The sequence below is a fragment of the Rhinopithecus roxellana genome, chromosome 1, assembly GCF_007565055.1.
Source record: "Rhinopithecus roxellana isolate Shanxi Qingling chromosome 1, ASM756505v1, whole genome shotgun sequence".
Taxonomy (NCBI): Eukaryota; Metazoa; Chordata; class Mammalia; order Primates; family Cercopithecidae; genus Rhinopithecus; species Rhinopithecus roxellana.
In genome coordinates this window covers 47148913-47170075 of record NC_044549.1, presented here as the reverse complement: position 1 = coordinate 47170075, position 21163 = coordinate 47148913, and the positions used below count along the sequence as shown (strand labels likewise).

At 49.7% G+C, this 21163-nt stretch overlaps 1 protein-coding gene across 2 annotated transcripts in view; it reads right to left on the bottom strand.

Moving 5' to 3' along the window:
- Nucleotides 1-20520, bottom strand: part of CFAP100 (cilia and flagella associated protein 100) — a 42749-nt gene extending 22229 nt beyond the window's left edge. The window contains exons 1-4 of one of the 2 annotated variants that reach the window (XM_010380575.2): nucleotides 20451-20520; nucleotides 19360-19467; nucleotides 7384-7464; nucleotides 483-577 (exon numbers count right to left, since the gene is read on the bottom strand). In XM_010380575.2, the coding sequence (XP_010378877.1) occupies nucleotides 483-577; nucleotides 7384-7464; nucleotides 19360-19408 (225 nt within the window). In that variant the 5' untranslated portion in view covers nucleotides 19409-19467; nucleotides 20451-20520. Of the gene's footprint in view, nucleotides 1-482; nucleotides 578-7383; nucleotides 7465-19359; nucleotides 19468-20450 lie in introns of those variants that run through there. The other variant, XM_010380574.2, reaches the window with a different exon arrangement.
- Nucleotides 20521-21163: the final 643 nt, after the last annotated feature.

Below are 21163 nucleotides of genomic sequence, written 5' to 3'. Positions count from 1 at the left end.
GGGATCATGTGTATGCATGCCATGGGTGACTGTGTGCTGATCTGACCTGCAGGAGTCCAGCCAGAGGAAGGGCACAAGGCCTGAGCAGTAGGGGGTCCCTGTGGGATGGGAGAGGGCCTGTGAGGGCTGAGCTGGGCCTTGGAGGCCCCAGAGAGTGTCAGGAGGGGATGGCGTTTCATGCAGGTGGCATTGGAAGTGGCGGTGAGGTGGCTGAGGCTGTTGCCACGGCAGCCCAAGAAGTCTATCTGACCAAGACCCAAGAAGAATGGTGACAGACAGGGGAATACGGGTGGGACACTGTGAGTCCTGAGAGCCAAGGAGGGTTTCCAGCTGGTTTTGTAGGAAGTGGTGAGCCATTGACTATTCTGGAATGAGAAGGACCTGAGGAAAGTGCTCCTCCGAGAAGGGCAATGTGGCCACTCCAGGAAGCAGTGGGAGCAGGGAAGCTCCTGGAGGTGCTGGCGTCTGTCCTGGATACTCACGGAGAGAGCCTTATTCCGCTCCTGATCTCTGAGCAAGAAGAAATCCACATCCCCAGACAAGTGGAAGGGATTCGCTGAAGGGTCAGGACCATGCTCTGGAAAGGGAGACACCTCGCTGGAGAGGCGAGCCAGCTCTTCCAGATGGTGGTCTGTGTCTCTGGGGCCCCACTGCCCACCCAGCCCAGCATGGAAAAGCATGAGTGAGTGGGAAGGTTCTCCTGGATCCAGCTGTGCTTAAAGTCCAACCATGGACCTTCCAGCTCCATAAAGGCACCTCTGTAGTTTAACCTGGTTTAAGTTGGGCTTCTGTCCCTGGCGTCTGAAAGAGAGCTGGTGAGCACAGCCTTGTCTCACACATCTGCCCTCAGTCAGCCCTCACTGCAGGCCTCTGGAGTCTCCCTTATGGAGGAGGGAGGCTGAGCCTGCTGTTTGTCAGTTATGGGCCTGGTGACCAGGGTCTGCTGACACTGAACTCACAGCCCTTGCTGTGGGCCTCCAGGTGAACTTACATCTGTCTTTTCGGGCCTCTCAGTCCTCCCAGGGAAGGCCAAGAACAAAGTACTTCAGACCTGGGGAGGGACTAGAGGCCCACAGAGGGGCTTGTGAAGGTTTGCTTTGCAGGGTAGACTCTTGTCCCGCTTATAATTCTGCACACTGAGTGCAATTCGGAGATGGAGCTGATGCCAGCGGCCTCCCTGTGAGCCTCAGGCAGCCAAGAAGTCAGGTGGAGAGGGTAAACTGAGCACATGGGCTGCCTTCCCCACCAGCCCAACACCAACCCCCCAGAAATGTTAGAAAATAAATGTAAAACTCTAGTACAGCTCTGGAAGACAGAGAGGGTGGCTGGTGTCACAGAAGTTGTTAGGAAGCTCTGGGAGAGGGCAGGCAGGTGGGATGGGGTGAGGAGGTGCAGCCTGGCACAGCTACCGGGACAAGGGCATGGAGGGCATTGTGAGGCTTCAAGGCTCTGGGTGGCAGACACTGGGACACAGGCAGCTGGTGGAGGAACTGCCAGGCACCTGCTTCACCTTCCCAGTCTGCACTTGCTCTTCCTCCCTGCTACTGTCCAGCAACTCAATCAGGGCAGAGGTGTTTGCCCTCGATTAGGAATCATGGGGCCTGGTGCTTGATCAGAGGGGCAGAGAAGTAAAATTCTTTATGCTCCCAAACTGGCGATGAGCACATATGGGTGGCCCATCCCATGTCCCTATCACAAAAGCAAATGGATAGCTAGGAAGCACCCAGCACTTGCCATGGGCCAGACTGGGGACTTTCCGTGATTTAATGTTCCTGACCGCCCAAGGAGGTGGGAATTATGGTTACTCCCATTTTGCCTGTGAGGAACTGAGGCTCGGAGCAATCAGATACTCTGCCAAGGTCCCATAACTGTAAGTAGCTATGGGGAGACTGGCTTAAGAAGTCAGGCACTGCACCTGCAGTCTGGTGACTTGAGAGTGGTCAGAATTCATGTGAAGATGATTGACGTGTTTAGGTGAAGATGAGCCCACCCCAAAAATGGCAGTCATTTGAGGCGAATCATTCCAAAAATGCAGAGTTGGTTGAATGTTTTTAACCCAATCAATGTAATACCTTCCATTAACAGAATAAAACAGGAAATGATACAATCATTTCAAGAGATGCAGTAAAATTATTTGATAAAATTCAAAGCTTATTTTTGAATAAAACTCTTAGCAACTAGGAATAGAAGGGAACCCCCAAATCTGATAAAGGGTATTATGCTTTGGCTGAGTAACAGCCCCCAAAGATGCCCGTGTCCTAATCCCCAAATCTGTGATAGTGTCACCTTCTGTGGCAAAAGGGCCTTTGCAGATGTGATTGAGCTAAGGATCCTGAGGTGTCCCGGTGTGTCCGGGTGGGCCCAGTGTAACCACGGGGGTCCTTGTAATTGGGAGGCAGGAGGGTTGGGGCAGAACGAGGAGTGCAGGAAGAGAAGCCAAGGTGGAGTAATGTGATAGAAACACATGGAAATAAATAATCTGCTCTTGAATGACATCTGAGTTAACAAGGAAATCAAAATGGAAATTTAAAAATTCTTTGAATTGAATGGTAATAATGAGATAAGTTATCAAAACCTCCAGGACACAGACTTTCCTAAGTTCATAGTGTTAAATGCCTGCGTCAGAAAGTCTGAGAGAGCACAAATTGACAACCTCATGTCACACCTCAAGGAACTAGAGAAACAAGAACAAACTAAATCCAAACCCAGCAGAAAAGAAATAGCAAATATCAGACCAGAACTAAATGAAATGGAAACAAAGGAAATACAAAGGATAAATGAAACAAAAACCTGGTTCTTTGAAAAAAATGAAATCGGTTTAGACCACTCGCAAGATTAACCAAGAGAAGAGAGAAGATCCAAATAAACTCAATTAGAAATGAAACTGGAGATATTCATCCACCACCACAGAAATACAAAAGATCATTCGAGACTACTATGAACATGTATGTGCACAAACAGAAAACCTAGAGGAAACTGGTAAATTCCTGGAAACATACAACTCTCCTAGATTAAATCAGGAAGAAATAGAAACCCTGAACAGACCAATAACAAGTAGTGAGATTGAATCCATAATTTAAAAATTGCCAACAAAAAAAAGCCCAAAAGCAGATGGATTCACAGCTGAATTCTACCAGACATTCAAAGAAGGATTGGTACCAATCCCACTAAAACTATTCCAAAATATTGAGAAAGAAGAGATGCTCATAGAATCAAACCAGTATCACCCTGATACCAAAACCAGGAAAGGACACGACAAAAAAAAAAAAAAAAAAAAAAAAACTACAGATCAATTTCGCTGACGAACATAGATGCAAAAATCCTCAACAAAACATTAGCTAACTGATTCCAACAGCACATCAGAAAGATAATTCATCATGATCAAGTGGGTTCCATCCCAGGGATGTGGGCATGGTTCAGCATACACAAGTCAATATATGTGATACATCACATAAACAGAATTAAAAACAAAAACTACATGATCATATCAAAAGATGCAGAAAAAGCATTCGACAATATTCAGCACCCCTTTATGATAGAAACTCTCAACAAACTGTGCTGCTACCTTCGAAGACAGAGTGAGAGGCTTGAGCCAAGCGATGCGGGCGGCCACCTCTAGAGGTTGGAAAAGGCAGGAAGATGGATTTTTCTCCCAGCCTCCAGGAGGAAGGCAGCCCTGCCAATGCTTTGGTTTAGTCCTACAGGACTTCTGACTTCCAGAACTGTTAGATGAGCTATTTGTGCTGTTCTAAGCCTTTGAGTTTGTGGTGATTTGTCACAGCAGCAATAGGAAATAAATACAGATATCTACAAGAAACCTTCAGATGAGATACTGAATGTCCCTCCACCCATGTAGGATCAGACCAGGAGCAAGGCAAGGATGCCTGGTCTTGACATTGCTATTCTGCATTAAAATGAGGGTCCTCACTGAGGGAGTGATTCAAGAAAAAGGAGTAAAAAGGTTGGACATGGTGGCTCATGCCTGTAATGCCAGCACTTTGGGAGGCTGAGTGGGAGGATCACTTGAACCCAGGAGGTCGAGGCTGCAGTGAGCCGAGATGGCACCACTGCACTCCAGCCTGGGTGGCAGAGACCCTGTTTCAAAAAGAAAAAAAGAAAGGCAGAAAAGGTATAAGGATCACAAAGGAAGAGAAAATAATGCCATTCAAGGTGGCATGATTGTTTAGTAGAAAACCCAAAGGAATCTACAAATGAAATGGTTACAATTAGGTCAATTAAGATGTGGTTTGTAGGTCTTATTGTGAAAGGAAAACAAAAAGTTGTAGAAGACACAATCAGAGGATATCATGACCTTGGGGGTCACCAAAGAGTTTTAAAATAAGACACTAAAAGCCATAACGAAGAAACGATTGAGCTACATGAAACTGAACTACACTAAAATTAGGAACATTTTTTTTTTTTTTTTTTTGAGATGGCATCTTGTTCTTTTGCTCAGGCTGGAGTGCAGTAGCACGATCTTGGCCCACTGCAACCTCCGCCTCCTGAGTTCAAGCAATTCTCCTGTCAGCCTCCTGAGTAGCTGGGACTACAGGTGCTCACCACCACGCCCAGCTAATTTTTATAGTTTTAGTAGAGACGAGGTTTCATCGTGTTGTTCAGGCTGATCTCAAACTCCTGACCTTAGGTAATCCACCTGCCTCAACCTCCCAAAGTTCTGGGATTACAGGGGTGAGCCACTGTGCCCAGCCAGGAACTTTTTATTGGTGCCTTTTTGCGCCGCTCAGAGAGTAAAAGGCAGTTCCAGGAGTGGGAGAATATATCTGTCATCCTTAGAACTAGCAAGTGACTTCTACCCAGTGAAGAGCTCCGATAAGTCATTAAAATAAACAGGCAGTGCAACAGACAAGTGGGCAGAAGATGGAAACAGGTACGTCCCAACACAGAATCACCAAATGACCCAGAACCATGTGAAAAGGGAATGGCCCTCCTGGGTTACCAGGAAATATGAGATACTAACATATACCCAGAGGACAAAGTCATATTAAAAGGATCGACTGTGTCCCAAGTTGGAGAGGACACAGAGCAACTGGAAGTCGCATGCCTGTTGGTGGGACTGGGAATTGGTACAGTCCCTCTGGAAAACTTCATTTATCCACTAAAGTTAAACACACAACCAGCAATTCCACTCTTGGGTGTGTACCCAGGAGACGCAAGTGCTTATGTCCCCAAAGTGACATGTACAAGACTTCATAGCAGTATTATTTGTAAAAACTGGAAACAACACAAATGTTCACCAGCAATAGAAAGAATAAATGCTTGGCTTATGCACAGAAGGGACTCCGGCTAGGTGCAGCAATGTGGATGCCTCTCACAGACTGGATATTGAGCGAAAGCTGAAACTGAAAGGATAGAGAATGTGCGATTCCATTTACAGGAGGCTGGAGAGGAGCGCCAGTGGTTTGGTGGGGATAGCTGAAGAGTGGCTGTCTCTCAGGGAAGGATAATTTCTGGGGAGATGGAAATGGTCTAGATCTTCATAGGGTGGAGGAAACACATTGTACACATTTGTCAAAACTCACAAACTGGGCCAGGTGCAATAGCTCATGCCTGTAATCCTAGCACTTTGGGAGGCCGAGGCCAAAGCACTGATTGAGCCCAGGAGTTTGAGACCAGCCAAAGCAATATGGTGAAACCCTGTCTACAAAAAATACAAAAATGAGCCAGGTGTGGTGGTGCGCACCTGTTGTCCCAGCTACCCGGCAGGCTGAAGCAGGAGGATCGCTTGAACCCAGGAGGTTGAGGCTGCAGTGAGCTGTGATCGAACCACTGCACCCCAGCCTGGGTGACAGTGAGACCCTGTCTCAAAAAAACAAAGGGATAGATGGGTGACTGGGTGAATGGCTGCTGTGATAGTTTGTGTGGAGGGTCAGGTGTTCACCCCCAGGACTCTCTCCCTCCCGTGCCTCTGCATCCACGGCAGATGCAGGTGCTGTCTCTGCCCATGAGAAGAGCCTTGTGACCAAGGGGAGCCAGGATCTAGTCAAGCACCTGGGGCTAATGTCCAAGGGCAGGGAGGATGGGCACAGAGAAGCAGTCCCAGTGCCAGCATCAGGAAGCAGACACACAAATGCAGAATGGGGACACTGGGCCCTGCTGCAGGAGAGGCGACACCACTGCTCAAAAAGTCAAAGGCCAGAGAGTGATGGGATGGGCCAGGGAGGGGGCTGCTAGATTCATAGAGACTGAAGGAGCTCAGGTCTCCTTTGAATCCTGATTAGAACGAATCTTCTACAGAAGATGTTTCTGAGATAACTGGGCCAGTCTGACCGTGGGTTGGGCTGGCTCACTTTGTCAGGTGTGGTGATGGTGCTTGGGTTTGTGCAGAAACACCCCTATTGTTGAGAAGTGCACACCAAGGTGGATGAAATGACATGTCTGGATTTTACTTTAAAATGTCCTGGCAAAGAAAAAGAGGGAAAGGACAGAGGAAGCAAATGGGCACATTTGAGTCAGTGGCAGAACCTGGTGGTGGGCCTGTGAGGCTCGCTGGCTCCAATCTCTACGTCTGGACATGTTTGAATTTTCATTTGATAATTTCATAATAATAAAAGAGAGGAAATGTGGTGGGGAGAGGGGTGGGAGCCTGGGCCATGGAGCACAGGCTGGAAGAAACGCTCACATCTGCAGACCTCAGCGGAAGGACCAGACTGGTCTGTTAGCCCAGGGGCAGAATGGGAGACAGCAGGGAGTCCAGGCAAGGGAGGTCGGAACCACAGTGCAGGAGGTGGCGAAGCCCTGTGCAGGGCTACCAGGGTGAGGCACATGCAGCTAGCTAGCTGCCTGCCCTCCTTCCTCCTAACAGTGGCAGCAGTGTGCCCTCCTTGTAGATCCTGATGGCCATATGGCAAATTTAGCTGCTGGAATGTGGGAAGACATTGCTGCTTGGGACTTTGGGGAAGAATCCTTTCCCCTAGAAGGCTAAGTTGGCTGGAGGGTAGTTTTGCCTTTCCCTTTGTTCCTTTCTCTGCCTGGAATCAGATGTACTGAGGCTGGAGCTGCAGCAGCCATTTTGTGAGTATGAGACAATCTTGTGGTTGAAAGCCCTAATTCCTTTCTGGTGGAGCAGAGAGACTTGGGGACCTGGTCATCTGAAAGATATTATGGAACCGCTGTTCATGGAGCCTCAGGAAAGCCTGCACTCCCTCCCACATTTCTCATTAATAGAGGGAGCAATAAGTCTTACGTTGTTTATGTGCCTGTTATTTCAGTTATTTCAAGTCTCTGTAACACAATTCCTAATGGAAAGAGAAGCATTTCCTTCTGCCCTTAGCTCTTGAGACCTGGTCTGAGGGGATCTGGGGGCAGAGGGAGAGGAGTTGCCTCCTGCCAACTTGGACTTTAGCCTCCCAACTTGAAGGTTACCTTTGGGTTTTTTTGCCTGTTTCTTTGGGTTCTCTTCAGCGCTTGAGGAAGAGCTGATGTTCACAGATTCCAGGCTGTTCTCTGAGGAGACACAAAAGTGAGGGCTGCAGCAGTGACTCCCCTGGCCCATGAGAACTGTGAACACAGCCTGAGGTGGGGAATGTCTCAGACACACAAGGGCTCAGTGTCAGCTCCCTCCCCTGTGAGACTGAGGGCTCTAGGTCCCAGACGATCACACTGACTTTCCTGGGAAGCTGTGAGAATTGTGCAAGAAAATAGCCTGGGAATTCCCTAGCACCTGTGCCTGGTGCACAGATGTTTTTTGCCTCCCCTTTCCCATCCTTCAGTGTGTGCCTTAAGAGTAGCAGTGCAAGGCTGTTTTACAGATGGACATACCGGGACCCAGGGAGGACAGGGACCCCAAGCCTCTGACCCTGGCCTGGCCAGTGCCTTGCCTCCCAGGGGCTTCCTGCAGGACTTGGATGGAGGACCCTAAGACCCCACCTCCTCAGGGAGCTCCCACCCCTATCCCACTGTGAGGAGTGGCCCTTCTGACCAAGCTGGGAAATTGGAGTTGTGCTGCCTGGAAGCTACAGCCGATTTTCTCCCCAAGGCCAGCAAGTCTCCTCCCCGTCCGGGGTGGGCTCCCCAGCACCCTGCTTCTTCAGGTGACTACTCAGGTGTTACTGCTGGGTCCCCAATGCCTTGCAGTTCTCTTCAGCCAATACCCACAGGGAAGGAGGCATGTGGCCCGACACTTCCTCCATTCCCACCCAGGAATCCTTTGTAGCTTGGAGATCCTGGTCAGTGCCTGAGGGACAGGGACTGCCAGAACGTGGTCTCTGGTGGGCTGCTCAGGGTGCCAGTCCTCCTGGGGTGGGATGGGGGAGGGGCTGTGTGGTCCCCAAGTGAAACAGTGAGCAGGAAGACAGGGCTTCTCTTGAGGTGGGGCTCTGATACCAAGGCCAGGGCCCTGAGCAGATGGTCATGGGGTGAGGGAAGATGGCGGGAGTCTTGTGGGACGGGTGGGAAGGCCAGGCCTAGGCTGAAACTCAGAGGGCTTCAGGGCCACGCAGAATCCATAATGTATAGTCGGGGAGGTAGAGGCGGTTGGGAGGGGTGAGGCTGGGGAGAACTCAGGGGCTCGGCTGCTGAACCATGATTGTCCTCTAACTCTCTTAGTAGGCATGTGGTTAGATTTCCAGGTAGAATTTAATTAACCATATCATATACATGAGAAGATACCACTATTATTTAAATAGACCAAAACCCAAACCACACAAACCAAAACCCTATTAGAAATGAAAAAGCAACGGATCTGGATGTGGTCCCAGTTACTAAGGAGGCTGAGGGGGAGGATCCCTTGAGCCCAGGAGGTTGAGGCTGCAGTGAACCATGATCGTGCCACTGCACTCCAGCCTAGGTGACAGGGTAAGACCCTGTCTCTAAAACAAGAAAGAATGAAAGAGCAATGCACATACATAGCACATATTTCAAACAACACAGGTTTGATGTATTAATATGATGAAATAGCCTCACCTGAAGCTTTTGATACCTATATACATTTTATTTATTTATTTATTTATTTATTTATTTATTTATTTATTTTGAGATGGCAGCTTGCTCTGTTGTCCAGACTGGAGTGCAGTAGCACGATCTCAGCTCACTGCAACCTCTGCCTCCCAGGTTCAAGCGATTCTTCTGCCTCAGCCTCCCAAGTAGCTGGGACTACAGGTGTGCACCACCACGCCCAGCTTATTTTTGTATTTTTTGTAGATATGGGGTTTCACTATGTTGGCCAGGTTGGTCTCGAACTCCTGACCTCAGGTGATCCACCTGCCTTGGCCTCCCAAAGTTCTGGGATTATAGGTGTGAGCCACTGTGCCCGGCCAAGATTTTTGCAGATCTGACTAGAAGTATTTTATGCACTGTTTTTTTGCCTGTTTCTTTGGCAAAAGAACATACACTTATATGCCCTTGCTTTTTCACTAAAAAACTCATCTGCTTACACACAAAAACAGAAATGAACCTTAAGGCATTACACTTAGTGAAACAAGCCCCAAAGGACAAATGCTGTATGCCGCCACTCACAGGAGGTCCCTAGAAGAGACTAAGTAGAACAGTGGTCACCAGGGCTAGGGGAGGGGGATGGGGAGCTAGTGTTCAGTGGGGATGGAGGTTCCGTCTGGCGATGAGAAGAGTTCTGAGATAGAGGGTGGTGATGGTCGCACAGCAATGTGAATGTGCTCAATGCCACTGAACCATACATTTAAATATAGTTAAGATGGTCAATGTTATGTGTATTTTATCACAGTTCTAAGACTTGAAAGAAAGTTCATCTGTGGCTGGTGCAGTGGCTCATGCCTGTAATCCCAGCAGGAAGGCTGAGGTGGGTGGATCATAAGGTCAGGAGATTGAGATCATCCTGGCCAATATAGTGAAACCATGTCTCTACTAAAAATACAAAAATTAGCCGGGTGTGATGGTGTGCGCCTGTAGTCCCAGCTACTTGGGCTGAGGCAGGAGAATTGCTTGAACCCAAGTGGTGGAGGTTGCAGTGAGCCAAGATCGTGCCACTGCACTCCAGCCTGGGTGACACAGCAAGACTCCGTTTCAAAAAAAGGGCACGGTGGCTCACACCTGTAATCCCAGCACTTTGGGAGGCCAAGGCAGGTGGATCACAAGGTCAGGAGTTTGAGACCAGCCTGACCAACATGGTGAAACCCTGTCTCTACTAAAAATACAAAAATAAACCAGGCGTGGTGGTGCATGCCTATAATCCCAGCTACTCGGAAAGCTGAGGCAGGAGAATCACTTGAACCCAGGAGGTGGAGGTTGCAGTGAGTCGAGATCGTGCCACTGCACTCTAGCCTGGGTGACAGAGAGAGACTCTGTCTCAAAAAAAAAAAAAAAAAAGAAAAAAAAGAAAGTTCATCTGTTCACACACAAGTCTCATCCATACTTAGCCAAGTCCCTCAGAGGACACTGGGGTTTTTTTTTCAATCATCTTTTGCAATTTCCGAAGTTTTGTAATGGTTACTCTTATAAAATAAAATTTTAGAATGCTCTAAATTTATTAGGCCAAGGAGGAAGTTAAGCCCTGGCACCTGACGTACATAACCTGTTTGCAGTTCTGCTTCTTAGGGAGTAACCCTCCTCCGGAGGTTGCAGTGAGTCGAGATTGTACCACTGCACTCCAGCCTGGGCGACAGAGCGAGACCATCTCAGAAACAAAACCTCATTGTTCCTGCTCTGTGAATGACCGGGAGAGACCGGACACCAGAACTCCCGCTTCCAATCACTAGACTTTGTTACAGATTAACTGCCTCTTTATTGTCCCATACCTAATTCAGAGCAGATGGCACCCAGGACCCCAAGACAGTTGCATCTGCAGTGTGGAATGATAAATATACCTGTCCAGAGAGAAAAGGATCCCTTAGCAAGTCAGATCCTTGCAATGTGCATGCAGCCTTCCATAGAAGGATGCTGAAATTCTGCTAAACTTCCCAAAGCTTTGTCTAGGTAAACAATCTCAAACTTCTACACTTTGGAACATGGACTTTCATTCTCTGGATCTCTGATTACTGGGTGACCTGTCCTCAACTTTGTGCTTGGAGAAACTCTAAACCTGATTCTGACTCTTTTGGTTATTTTAGCTTGATACTCTCCCATCACCAACTTTAGTGGGACTGCTTTCCCTACACCGGAAACTCTGTCACTCTAACAGGTCACAAAGGACATCTCAGCTTTCATTTGCATTTCTTAATTCGGAAGAAACTGTGTGTCTTTTCGGATGTTAATTATCCATCTTCTTGCCTCATTCTGTTAGTATCCTTTGCCCATTTCTCTACTGAAATGTTCTAGTTTCTAGCTGATTCTTGAGAACCTTCATCTATTATATTGATGGACACTGGCTCATTTGTCAGATATGCTGAAAATAATTCTCCTTCAGGCAATTTGACTTTATCATTCATTTTCCTTGTATGAAAATTTAACTTTCACTTAAAGAAATGCTTTGGGGTTTAGTGTCTTGTTTAGAAAGGCATTCTGCCGCTGAAGTTTAAATATTTTTTAGAAAAAATATTGTGTTTTCTTCTAGTATTTTAACATGATTTAATTTTTTTAACTTAAAAAGTCTCTATTAAGGTGTAAGTCTACTTTTATAATAATTCAGGAGAAATAGGAAAAGAATGAACTGGTTGTGAAACTTTCTCATAAAAAAGGGTAAAATAGGCCAGGTGCGGTGGTTCACGCCTGTAATCCCAGCACTTTGGGAGGCCGAGGCGGGCAGATTACTTGAGGCCAGGAGTCCAACAACAGCCTGGCCAATATGGCAAAACCCTATCTGTACTAAAAATACAATAATTAGCCAGGCATGATGGTGCACCTGTAATCCTAGCTACTCTGGAGGCTGAGGCGGGAAGATCACTTGAACCCGTGAGGTGGAGACTGCAGTGAGCCGAGACTGCACCACTGCACTCCTGCCTGGGTGACAGAGTGAGACCCTGTCTCAGAAAAAAAAAAAAAAAAGACTGAAATACACCCGACTGGGCACTCCATTCATGTGACATGAGTTCCGGACATCGGAAGGTCCCTGTATCGTCTATCCATCAGAGTCTTTTGGGCTGTGTCCTGGGCCATTCTCTCTCCTTTCCTCCTAGACGCCTCACCAGTGCCCATGGCTTCAGTTGCAGCCCCAGCGGATTTGCTGATGCCCTCATGCTTCCACCCACTCTCCTGACCTCTGGGCCTCCATCCACAGCAGCCTCTTCAGAGTCTCGGCTGGGAGTTTCCCACTGGACACTGACACCCACACATCGCCATCTGAGCTCCTGACTTCCCCCTCCTGCGGAACCTGCTCCACCCCTGGCCTTGGCCATCTCAGCAAACAGCACTGTGATGCACAGGTGTCACTGAGGAGACAAGGCATCCCCTACACCCTCTTCTTCCTCATTCCATACCTGATCTCAGTCAGTCACCAGATCTCACAGACTCTCTCCTGAGGAGCTCTGGACCCAGCCACCCCTGCCACCTGCACCCTATTTGCTGGTTCTCTGTGATTGCCCCTACCTGGACTCCCACAGCAAGTCTGGACTGCACCCCCCACCCCCGACCACCCAGGCAGTAAACTCCTGGAGGGCAGGCATATTAACCATGCCTTTTACCTTCTCAGCTAGATGCTTTGACCTCTGGGGCCTTCCTGAGCCTAGAGGACCTTCCCTTCCCTCCCCTCCCGCTAGGATTAGCCAATCCCTGGAGATAGAAAATGACTTGCCCAGAGCACACCTTTCAAATGCAAACCACCCAATCCAGAGCCCACATCCCAGCCAAAGTCTCTATCAGTCTCTCACTCTCAAGACCACTGATCCCTGCCCTCTGCCCCAAGAGCCAGCACCAGACAACCAGGGGCAGCCCTGTGCCCTAGAACCCCAAAACTATTCTTTTTTTTTTTTTTTTTTTTTTTTTTTGAGACAGAGTCTCGCTCTGTCACCCAAACTGGAGTGCAGTGGCCGGATCTCAGCTCACTGCAAGCTCCGCCTTTCGGGTTCATGCCATTCTCCTGCCTCAGCCTCCCGAGTAGCTGGGACTATAGGCGCCCACCACCTCGCCCAGGCTAGTTTTTTGTATTTTTTAGTAGAGACGGGGTTTCACCGGGTTAGCCAGGATGGTCTCGATCTCCTGACCTTGTGATCCGCCCATCTCAGGCTTCCAAAGTGCTGGGATTACAGACTTGAGCCACCGCGCCCGGCGAACCCCAAAACTATTCTTGCAAATCAGTCCTATACCTGCTCCCTCACCTGCTTCCTTCCTGTGATTCCATAGTGGAGGCTCCTGACCACATCCCCCTCTCCCTCAGCTTCCCGGCTGACCCCGCAGCTTCCCCCACACAGCCCTGCGTGGTGCACCCACTCTGTCCTAGGGATCTGTGAGTAAGCAGCCATTTATCCAGTGGCAGTCATCTCCTGCTCTGTTGGCCTCACCACACTGAGCAATAATAAAACCTGTGTTTTAAACCAGCAGGAGCCATGTCTGTCCCATCCCTCACCACTCCCAAGACTGGGTTAGTGATGGTGCCAGACGGTGGCCAGGTCTCCTAGGAGTGCCCACCAGGGGCTGCAGAGCAGCGCCTGGGCACAGTGATGGAAGGACTCTGGCTGTCTCTGGGCTGGGGCACAGGGTGATGCGTGCTCACTCAGCATCCACCCAGCCACAGCTGTGGGCACTTTCTCAGGGTCAGGTGTGGCTGGGGGATGCCGCCCTGAAGGAGGTGCCATGCCTGCCTTCCTGGAGTCCACCTTCTGAACAGGCAACAAGCAAACAAAATAAAGAGAAGTGAGAGATATTCCAGTGGCTGGGGCAACCAGGGAGCCCACGGAGGATGCACCATCAGAGCAGAGCCCCAAGGGGAGTGTGGTGACATCGTGGGGTCATGGAGGCAAAGGCTGCAGGCAGAGCTGAAGAGGAGCCACTGGGGCCAGCATGGCTGGTAGGGTGTGACACTGGGGAGCAGAGGGATGAGGCCATTGGGAGCCACAGAAGGACCAGGGTTTGGCAGGGATGCTCTCCACAGAATTGGGCCACATCTCATCCCCATTCACAGGTCAGTGTCCTCCCCTGCAGCTGGGCACAGCCACACCTCCCTCCATCCCCTCCTCCTCCCACCTGCTGCTCCCTCTCTCAGGACACTCTCTCCATCATTCCCCATCTCTGCTCAAATGTCACCTCCTCCAGGAAGCCTTCCTGATCCCCCTGTCTAAATGCTCTCCACCACAATCACTGAATCAGCCTCCTATTTCAGCACTGCTGGGAACCATCCTGTCTATTTAGTTGTTTACTTCACTTATTTAATACATTTTTAAGAACATATTTTTTGATTGCAGTAACATACATACTATATATATATACACATATATATAGATATGATTTGCCATTTTATGCCATTAAAACCTTTTTAGTATGGTAACATATATATAACATAAAATTTGCTATTTTAATTGGTTTTAGTTGTACAACTCAATAGCATTAATTACATTCACAATGTTGTACAACCACAACCAATACCTATTTCAAAACTTTTCATCACCCCAAACTGAAACTCTGTGTGCATTAAACAACTCCCCATCCTCCCTCCCCAGCCCTGGTGGCCTCCGTTCCACCTTCTGTCTCTATGACTCTAACTGCTCCACTAACTTATATGAGCGGAATCATACAGTATTTGTCTTTTCGTGTCTGGCTAATTTTACCCAGTATAAGGTTTCCCAGGCTCATTTGTGTTGTAGCATGTATCAGAATTCCCTTCCTTTTTGAGGCTAAATAGCACTCCTTTGCACGGATGGACCACATTTTCTGTATCTGTTCCTCCACTGATGGCTACTCAGGCAGCTTCCACCACTTGGCTCTTGTGAATAATGCTGCTGTGAACATGCATGTGCTAATAGCTGAATTCCTGATTTCTGTTCTTTTAGGTACATATCTAGAAGTAGAATTGCTGGATCACATGTTAATAATGTTTAAATTTTTGAGGAACTGCCTATTTTTCTCAGTGGCTGAATCATTTTACACTTTCACCAACATGTAAAAGGGTTTCATTTTCTCCACATCCTTGCCAACACCTGTTATTTTTGTTTTTATTTTTTGATAGTAGCCATCCTAATGGGTGTGAGGTAGTATCTCATTTTGGTTTTGATTCGCATTCCCTTAATGACTGATGATGTTGAGTATCTTTTTTCCTGCTTGTAGGTCATTTGCGTATCATATCTTGAGAATTATCATTCAAGTCCTTTGCCCAGTTTTGAATTGGGTTGTTTGCTTTTTGTTGTTGTTGTTGAGTGTTAGGATTTATTTCTATATTCTTGATATTAATCATTTGTCAAAGATTTCTAAATGTGAGCTAATCTCAGATAAAAGTCTAGCTCTCTCAAGGGTGGAGGGGGTGGGGAAGGACAGCCCTTGACCAACAGGGCCAGGAGGTTGCTTTAGCCTGTGGAGTTGGAACAATGGTCAGCCACTGAGTGGGCCCCTCAGAAGCAAGCCATGGTCAGCAATCAAGCACACAGCCTGACTTTTGGAGGACAAGATCCTTATTTCCCACCCTGGCACCAGCAAGCTGTACCGAGAATGCAGGCCACCTTCTCCCTGCTGCCTGCTGCAGGCTGGAGGCTGGTAGAGCCGCTCCAGAAAATGCTAAAAATTCACTAAAATGTCCCAGCCTCCTCATCAAGATCTTCCCTGCAAGCTGCAAGCATTTCACTAAACTCCAGAGTTTCAGAATAGTTGCTTCTGATAATTCACACCAGCACAATTGTTTCAGGGAAGGGATTCCTGGAGCTTCCTACTCTGCCATGATGTCACCCCTGTTGTCAATGAGTTGCTTGCTCCATTTCTTTTATGGGCTGTTCATTGCTGGTAAACAGAGACAAACTGGTTTTTCTGTGTTGGTCTTGTAACCTGCAACTTTGCTGAGTTCATTCATTTACTCTAGCAACTTTCTTGTAGATTCTTTGAGATTTTCTATATATAGGATTGTGTCATCTGTGAATAGTTTTACTACCTCCTTTTCAATCTGGATCTTTTACTTCTTTTTTTCTTTTTCTTGCCTAATGACCCTGGCTAGATCTTCTAGAGCAATGTTGAACAGTGGTGGTGAATGTGGGCTTCACTGTTTTGCTACTGATCTTAGAGGGAGAGAGCTTGTAGGCTAACAGATTTTGACTGAGGCCTGTGATGTGCCAGGCTCTGGGGGATGGGATGCCCCTGCTGGATGGGAGTGAGGCAGTAAGCAACATAAGTGAGGAAGGGTCAAGAGGCCAGAGGGTAGAACGTGCCACTGAGAAAATGAAACAGGGAACAGCAATGAGGGACGTAGGACAGGCGGGGCACCGCGTTTTACCTTGTTTAGGGGAGGCCCCCCTGTGGAGCTGACATCTAAGTGAGCTCCTGTGGGGCATGAGGGAGGGAGTCCCAGGAAAATCCGGAAGAGCATTCCCTGTAGAGGACACAGCAGTGCCAAGATACTGAGTGGGAGTGAAGCAGGCCTGGCCTGCTTCACTGGATAGAGCCAGTGAAGGTGAGAGCTGTTTGCTGCACTCTCCTAAATGCTCAGAGAGCAGGCGCCTCCATCTCATGGTCCTCTGTGCCCTAGCCCAGCACAGTGCCTGACACACAGTAGGTGCTCCATAAATATTAGTGAAATGACTGTGGGTCCCTGCGTGGCCTCATGTGGGCTGCATGTGTGGACGGCTCACTCTGCCCACGAGGCCACCAGGCCAGGCTTCGGATGTCCCAAGATGAAGGTTAGATTACTGAAGACCATGTTTCTCCACACTGGCAAATTAAACTCCTGCCTCCAGCCCTTCGCATCCCTCATAGCCAGAACTGGCAGGGGGACGGCCTGGCCATCTGGGTTTAACAACCTCTCTAGATCCCATGCCCTTCCTGAATGCTCCCATTGTGGGGGACGTGGACTTGAGAAGCAGCAGCAAGAGCCTGCAGGGCATCCTGATGTGATGCATGTGAGCACGGCTCCTTCAGCAGGGGCAAGCCTCTCCCAACCCGCTCCTCTTGGAGTCTTGTACCTGGAGCCTGGTGTCTTGGGAAATATATTTGGCTGCTCAAGGAACAAACTCCCCACAGTGAGGCACGGGCAGGGTTCTGGCCCAGAGGGACCAGCTGCAGGCCCCTCTCCTGGAACTCGCCCCTCACCGGGCTGGGTGCTGAGGGTACAGGGCCAGAGCTCTGGGCACTCCTGCAGCCCCCACCCCTGCCTGCCCTGATGGGGAGGCCTATGGTCCACTCTGGCTTTCCCTGACTCTTCAGCCTGGCCAGGGTTTCCATCAGGTGCCCTCCATCCTCTGCTTCAGGGGCGAGGCCTTGCTCAAGGTCTCAAGGGAGGCTGTGGCCAAACCAGCCCCTCTGCTGGCTTTTATCACGAAAGTCGTAAAGCTAGACACTGAGCAGTCTCCCTCTTAAATCCTTCCCGTCATCTGGGCAGAGGCCAATAGTCCTCCTGGGCCACAGGCCCTACCCAGTTGGCCCATGTTGGCCTCCTGTCTCTCCCTTGAACACGCCACGCCCTCTCCCACCTCAGGGCCTTTGGGCCTGGCTGGCCACCTATAATGCCCTTTCCCCACTTGCCCTCCAGGCCCCTGCCCCGGGCCTGGTGGCTAAGGCTGGGATCCTATCTGTACTTGGCTCAGCATCCCCAAACCTCTTACTCCAGGTGGCTCAGTGTCATTCTGCCCTACCTTTGTCCCAGCTCCTGCAGCTGACCCCAGGACACAGAGCTCAGCAGTCTTCCAGACTGGACTCCCTGGCCAGGTCCCCTGCACACCTTGCCCATGCCAAACTCCCTGACCCACCCAAATCTGAGACCCCCGGCCCTGGGTGCCAATCCTGGCTCTGCCTGTCTGGCATGGTTTTCTCACAAATGCACAGGCCCTCAATCAATCTCGAGGGACTACCAATGCCACAGGGTCACAGGGTACCCCAGGTAGGCACTCCCCCTCATACCAATAAACAAATCAATATAGTTTACATGTCCTTCAACTGTCTTGTGGTAGCATAATTATCTGCATTGTTTTATGGGCGTACTGAGAGTTAATTTGTTATCTATAAACATCTTAAAGCCATGTTTTTTTTGAAAATAAAAACCCTATTCTAGCCTTTTTTCATTTTAAAATTTACTCTGGAGCAAAAAAAGACAACGAGAGAGCATGTGCATGCGTAAGTGTAATGGTGGAAGTCACTGTTTACAACAGCACACTTTCTGAAACAAGCTAATTGGTTAATAAATTATGATAGAGCCATACTGAAAGATTACTATTCTGCTCAAAAGCACAAAAAGTATAAGGGAATTCTTGATGTATTGATCAGGAACAGTCTCCACAATGTATGGGTTAATTTTAAAAATTAAGGTGCAGACAGGGTTTTCATTGTGCGGTCTCTGTGTAAGAAAAGAACAAATCCCATCTACACACATTTGCCTATAAGTGCACTGAGCTGGTAGCCTAGAAGAGACAGGTGACACTGGCTACCTCTAAGGAGAGGGCACTGGGTGCCTTTGACAGGGTGGGAGGGGCTTTTGACAATGAGGGACTTTTACACACTTTTGAATTTTGAGCCATGAAATACTATGCCTGGTCAAAACCAAATTCAATTCCAATAGAAGAGCTGAAGGCCCCTGGTGGGCCTGGGCAGCCTCCCTCAGCGCCACCCTGTGTGAGAGCCTGGCAAATGCATGCAATTCCCCAGGGCAGGCAAGTTTCATCCAGGGAATAGTGCCAGCTGACCACCTCCTTGGAGCCCAACCTGGCATTTGTGGTCAGAGGGGTGCTGAGAGAAGCTCACCTTCACGGTGACATATTCCTCATGGTCTGTTGTAGGTTGAATTGTGTCATCCCAATTCATATGTGGAAGTCCCAACCCCCACTGTGTCAGAATGTGATCTTGTTTGGAAATAAGGACTTTGCAGCTGTAATTCACTAAGCTGAGGCCATTCTGGAGCGGGGTGGGCCTCCAATCCAATGTGATGGGGTCCCTGTAAAATGGGGAAATTTGGACACAGACACGCACAGGCAGAATACCACCTGGGCAGGAAGGCTGAGATGGGAGTGATGCTTCTACAAGTCAAAGAGCACCAAGGATTGCCTGCAAAGCACCGGAAGCTGGGAGAGAGGCCTGGAATGGGTTCTTGCTCAGAGCCCTTGCAGGGACCTGGCCTTGTGGGCAACTTGATCTCAGACATCCAGCCCCTAGAGCTTGAGAAAACAAATGTCTGTGGCTTCAACTCCCCAGTTTGTGGTGGAGCTTTGTTACAGCAGCTGCAGGGAACCCACATGCATTGTCTCAAGGGAAATGGGCAGATCTATGACTCCTGCCTAGTGCTTTGTTTAGAGCCATCTTAACCCGTGAGGGAGCTGGAAAGGTTCCGAGGCTGCCCCTGACCTCTGAGAGTGCCCACCCTGGCCCAGTACTTACTGTCATTGGTCATGTTCTTGGAGACTATATTGGACAGTGTCTCAGACATCTTGGCTGAGGCCCAAGAGGTTGATGCAAGGCTTCTCCTCTTCTAACGGAGATCCTCACCTGGGGAGTGACACAGTGCTTAAGTCTGGTGGTCCCTAAGCCCAGAGCTCCCTTCCCCTGGGTGGCTGACAGCCACCGGCATTTGTTGAGGGCTCACCGTATGGGGACACCTGCCTGCTCCCTGCATCTCCCACCTGAGGGTCCACTCTTCTCTCCTGGACCTGGCTCTAGCTGCCTACTTTTTCTGTGCTTAGAACACATCAGTCTTGGCCTCAAGGGTTTGCATTTTCGGCCTCCTCAGCCAAAAAAATATTCTCCCATACCCAGATGGAGGTGGTGGGCTCCCCTCTCTTCAATTCCAAGCTCAAATGTCACCTCTTTAGAGAGACCTCTCACCATCCCATCCAAAGTGGTTTCTTCCTCCCCACCCCCGTGTGGCCTTTATTTTCTTCTCTGCAATTCCCACTATCTGATTATCACTTGAAATATCTGTTCATTGTCTATTTCCCCCTAAAATGTGAGCTCCATGAGAACAGGGTTTTTTTTCTGCTCATCCAAGCTCCTGACATACCCTTGGCACTCCTTAACTTCATCCGTTGAATGAATTTTCATTTTGCAGGGGAGGAAGCAGAGATTCAGCAAGGTATCCACAGTCACAGTCAGGAGGGGCTGCCTCTGGAAGGGGCCCAGGGCTCTAGGCTTGTGCCATTCCCGCCGCATTCCTGCTACATCCCCCTATTGGGTGAGCCTGGGGTTCGCAGGGTCTCCTCCTAACACCTGCGCTCTGCCAGGCCCCGGGCCACACAGCAAGGTGCACAGGGATGGTAGGACAGATGGGATGGATGGTAGATGGTTGTGTTTCAAGCAAGTGTCATGCGAGCAGAGGGCGGGGAGCCTTGCAAGGCGCCTTGCGAGGGGCGCGTGAGAGGTCCGCTCCCGGCCACGCGCGCCCCTCGGGTCCTGGTTTCGCACCTCTGCCGCCGCCCCCACGCGCCCTCACGGACCCCGCGCGCTCTCTCTACCCGGGCCCCGCGCGCACCCACCGGCCCCAACTGCCTGGGCTCACTCCGAAGCCTCCGCGCTGCAGTTCTCAGCTCCAGGAGCAGGGCTCTTGGGTTTACGTCTCCAAGGCAACCATTCTTCAGGCTGGTTGTGACGCCACAAAGGCCGCGGAAGCTGGGCGCGTGAGGGCTGGGCCAGCGGGCGGCTGGACAGGCAGGGCGCGGGGCACAGCTGCCGGGTCCGAGCTCCCGGCACGATGTCCTCCCTGACGCCGCCAGGACAGCGCCTGGCCCAAGCCCGGGGCCTGGTGAACGCGGGTTTCTTCCTCTGAGGTTCATTCATCACTCCGCACTTGGGCCGGCTCCTTTCTTTCATCCTGATTGATTTATTCACCACGTGCCAAGCACTGAAGAGGGCGCGCAGGATGGATGCTTTTGGAACAAAAATAGCCCTGGTTCTTTCCTGGGGAGGGATCGCACTTTCTCAAGGGGCATCAAAAAACTCGTTAGAAAAGCAAGTTTTCAGTCCTCACCCCAGAATCAGAAACTCGGGGTGGAGCCCAGCAATCTGTGTCCTGACAAGTCCACGGGGGACCCCAGTGCTGGCTAGGGTTGGAAAGCCACTGCTCCACCGAGCGAGCGAGACCCATCATAGTGGGACAAGCGAGAGGATGAGGCCATGGAGACCAAGGCAAGTTTTGAGCGTCCAGATCCACCAGCTGCTTGCAGCCAGGTGCACCTGGGTGTCCGGTCCC